Consider the following 4,193-nt stretch of genomic DNA (forward strand, 5'->3'; position numbering starts at 1 on the left):
AACCATGACGCTTACAGGGCTAGACTCCCACTAACAAAGATAACTAACCACACTGAAAGGAGGGAAAAAGGGCGACTTAAGTATGATTCCCAATCAGAGACAATGATAGACAGCTGTCCCTGATACCCGGCCAAAACATAGAAATAAAGAAACATAGAAAACAACACATAGAACGCCCACCACACATCACACCCTGACCTAACCAAATAGAGAAATAAAACGGCTCTCTAAGGTCAGGGCGTAACATTTTCAAATAATGTATAGTGAACATGGGGTGAGACATGTTATTTAGAAATATTTATTTGTTTTTATTTATCTGATTTTAGAGGGAGAGAAACCAAAAATCACCAATCATCTCATGGAGGGCAGCATAGTTATTGAACCAGCATCTGTAGCAACACAGCTTGCACTGCTTGCTATGCAGTGTCTTAGACCGTTACGCCACTCAGGCACTGTGACTGGTCGGGAGTGGCTTACAGTACTACATCAAAAGCAAAATAATCATAAATAAAATAACAATAAACCTGTGTCACAACAGTTTTCGTAAGTAATACTGAAGTCGTGCAGAATTATCAGTTTCTATTTAAGTTTATGTTGCCCATTCATTGTCAGTTAGAGACACAGTAGGACCCAAAAGCATAATCAGTGCTCTAACTCCCCCTTATGCTGGTCTGGAGCAATGAAATAGTGACACAGGATACTGTACTAAACCACAAATGACCTCTTAAGTCAGCATAATCACAAAACTTTTAGTGGAGCAACCACTGCACATATTAATAGTGGAAATAATGACTTAGAACTGCCTTACAATGTAAATCAATGGAAAAGTGCTATATACAGTAACTCACTGTGTTCCTAAAAATGTGCTCCTGCATTAACTGAACAGGTTAGTTTGTATTTTATCATGTCCTTACATCTAGTTTGTATTTTGAAAGGTCTCCTTCCTCTTCGCCATCATCCTCCTCCTAATCTTCTGCTTTCACTGGATCTGCCTTTTTAAAATTCTCTTTTAAGGAAGACTTGCTCCCAGGATTCCCGCTGTACTTTTGTTTTTCTCCCAAACCGGTAAATATTGAAAGACAAAAAAAAATATTACAAAATGGCACAGAGACAGGAAACACAGTGATAAATACACTGGGGGGGGAAAAGCGCCACCCGGAGGGGGTGGAGACAATCACAAGGGCAGGTGAAACAGATCAGGGCGTGACAGTAAGCGCTTATTCACAAAAGATATTCACCTTGTCCTATTCTCCATCAGATTCCTCTCGGTCGATGTACTCCACATTCTCCCGCTCATTGAACCCTGCACCATATCCTGATAACACGAAAGGGCAATGGAATTAAGAGTAAACAAGGAATATCTTGGAGGCAATTTACTTTAAAACAGGACAAATAACTTGGGCAGTGTTGTGTAGTGTACCTGTTCTCTCCTCATGCTTGGCAAATTTAGGAGTGTTACACATGTTGCACTCAGACCTCCTGACCCAGTTCACATTGCAGCAGCTATAAGTAAAAAAAGCATACAATCATGTGCTTATCACATACAGTCAAAGCATTACCTGTGTTAAGATCCACCATGCATGCATCTAGAGGTTTTATGAAGAGTTAGTCACTTACATTTTACACTGCCAATTGTTCGCACAAAAGAGAATCTTCTCAGCCAGGGTCTTGCCTATCTCTGTTACTCCAGCTTTCATCATCTTTCCCTCTGTTGTCTTTTCTGTCAGTCGCGAGCTGTCCAGTGACGCAAGCCTACCAGACGAGCTACATGCCCGCTTTGAGGCTAGTAACACGGAACCATGCATGAGAGCACCAGCTGTTCTGGATGACTGTGTGAACATGCTCTCCATAGCCGACGTGAGTAAAACCTTTAAACAGGTTAACATTCACAAGGCCGCAGGGCCAAACGGATTACCAGGACACGTACTCCAAGCATGCTCTAACGAGCTGGCAAATGTTTTCACTGACATTATCAACCTCTCCCTGACCCAGTCTGTAATAAAGTACTTACAAGTTTCAAGCAGACTACCATAGTCCCTCTGCCCAAGAATGTCAAAGTAACCTACCTAAATGATTATCACCCCATAGCACTCTGTAGCCAAGATGCTTTAATAGAACTACCCCTCCCGGATCCGGGAGAATTGTCATCAACTGACACTAATTAGCATAACGCAACAAACAAAAAATATTACTAGAAAATATTCCTATTCATGAAATCACAAATGAAATATAGTGAAACACAGCTTAGCCTTTTGTTAATCACCCTGTCATCTCAGATTTTGAAATGATGCTTTACAGCCAAAGCAAGATAAGCATTTGTGTAAGTTTATCGATAGCCTAGCATAGCATTATGTCCAGCTAGCAGTAGGCAACTTGGTCACGAAAATCAGAAAAGCAATCAAATTAAATCCTTTACCTTTGATGAGCTTCGGATGTTTTCACTCACGAGACTCACAGTTAGACAGCAAATGTTCATTTTGTCCCATAAAGATTATTTTTATAGCCAAAATACCTCCTTTTGTTCTTCACGTTTGGTTGAGAAATCCACCGGAAACTGCGGTCACGACAACGCCAAAAAATATTCCAAATTAGATCCATCAAAATAAAAGCCTGAAACTATGTCTTGTGACACTAGACACATTAGGGAAGCCATAGAAAAAGGAATCTGGTTGATATCCCATTCACTGCTCCATAGGGAAGCATAGGAACGCAGAGGTTTCTAAATAAGAGTCCCTTCCTGATTGGATTTTTCTCAGGCTTTCGCCTGCAATATCAGTTCTGTAATACTCACAGACAATATTTTTACAGTTTTGGAAACTTTAGAGTGTTTTCTATCCTAAGCTGTCAATATGCATATTCTAGCATCTTGTCCTGACAAAATAGCCCGTTTAATTTGGGAACGTTATTTTTCTAAAAATGAAAATAGTGCCCCCTAGTTTCAAGAGGTTAAAAGGCTAGTCATGGCTCATATCAACACAATCATCCCAGACAACCTGGACCCACTCCAATTCGGATACCGCCCCAACAGATCCAACTTTCCCATCTGGACAGAAGGAACACCTACGAGAGAATCATTTTCATTGACTACAGCTCAATGTGCAACACCATAGTGCCCTCCAAGCTCATCACTAAGCAAAGGACAGTGGAATTAAACACCTCCCTTTGCAACTGGATCATAGACTTCCTGATCGGCCGCCCCAGGTGGTGAGGGTAGTCAACAACACCGTCACGATGACCCTCAACACGGGGGCCCTTCAGGGTTGCGTGCTTAGTCCCCACCTGTACTTTCTGTGGCCGCGCACAACTCCAAAATCATCATTAAGTTATCCGACAACGTGACGGTGGAAGCCCCGATCACCGATGACAATGAGACAGCCTACAGGGAGAAGGTCAGAGACATGGCAACAACAATCTTTACCTCAATGTCAGCAAGAAAAATTAGCCGATCGTGGACTACAGAACACATAGGGCCGAGCACACCCCCATCTCCATGTTCTGGTCCCTCTTGGTAGTTCAGAGTAATGATCAGAGACCTCCATGTTGATTAATGTGTCTGTTTTTCTTCATGTTTTGTAATTTTGTATGTACAGTCATAGCCAAAAGTTTTGAGAATGACACAAATATTAATTTTCACAAAGTCTGATGCCTCAGGGTTCTTAGATATTTTTGTCAGATGTTACTATGGAATACTAAAGTATAATTACAAGCATTTCATGAGTGTAAAATAGTTTTATTGACAATTACATGAAGTTGATGCAAAGAGTCAATATTTGCAGTGTTGACCTTTCTTTTTTCTTTTTCGGCCTGGCATGCTGTCATTTGACTTCTGGGCCACATCCTGTCTGGCGGCAGCCCATTCTTGAATAATCAATGCTTGGAATTGGTCAGAATTTGTGGGTTTTTGTTTGTCCACCCGCCTCTTGAGGATTGACCACAAGTTCTCAATGTGATTAAGTTCTGAGGAGTTTCCTGGCCATGGTCCCAAAATATCGATGTTTTGTTCCCAGAGCCACTTAGTTATCACTTTGCCTTATGGCAAGGTGCTCCATCATGCTGGAAAAGGCATTGTTCATCACCAAACTGATCCTGGATGGTTGGTCAGAAGTTGCTCTCGGAGGATGTGTTGGTACCATTCTGTGTTCTGAGGCAAAATTGTGAGTGAGCCCACTCCCTTGGCTGAGAAGCAACTCCAC

General features: G+C 41.7%; 1 protein-coding gene across 1 annotated transcript; it reads right to left on the bottom strand.

Moving 5' to 3' along the window:
• Positions 1–1,244: 1,244 nt before the first annotated feature.
• On the bottom strand, positions 1,245–2,007 carry LOC112218039 (zinc finger Ran-binding domain-containing protein 2-like). Its single transcript, XM_024378643.2, has 3 exons — positions 1,618–2,007; positions 1,421–1,503; positions 1,245–1,315 (listed from the first exon to the last, which is right to left on the bottom strand). Exons 1-3 carry the CDS (start codon positions 1,884–1,886, stop codon positions 1,245–1,247), a joined length of 423 nt encoding a protein of 140 aa, XP_024234411.2. The 5' UTR covers positions 1,887–2,007.
• Between the last annotated feature and the right edge of the window lie 2,186 nt (positions 2,008–4,193).

The sequence above is a fragment of the Oncorhynchus tshawytscha genome, linkage group LG18 (assembly GCF_018296145.1).
Source record: "Oncorhynchus tshawytscha isolate Ot180627B linkage group LG18, Otsh_v2.0, whole genome shotgun sequence".
In the NCBI taxonomy this organism is placed as follows: domain Eukaryota; kingdom Metazoa; phylum Chordata; class Actinopteri; order Salmoniformes; family Salmonidae; genus Oncorhynchus; species Oncorhynchus tshawytscha.

Coding starts and splice junctions, on each gene's coding strand:
- LOC112218039 (XM_024378643.2), bottom strand. CDS start 1,886: ATGTTAACCTGTTTAAAGGTTTTACTCACGTCGGCTATGGAGAGCATG. Junction 1,504..1,617: donor AACAATTGGCAGTGTAAAAT/GTAAGTGACTAA, acceptor TTTTACTTATAG/CTGCTGCAATGTGAACTGGG. Junction 1,316..1,420: donor CAAGCATGAGGAGAGAACAG/GTACACTACACA, acceptor TCGTGTTATCAG/GATATGGTGCAGGGTTCAAT.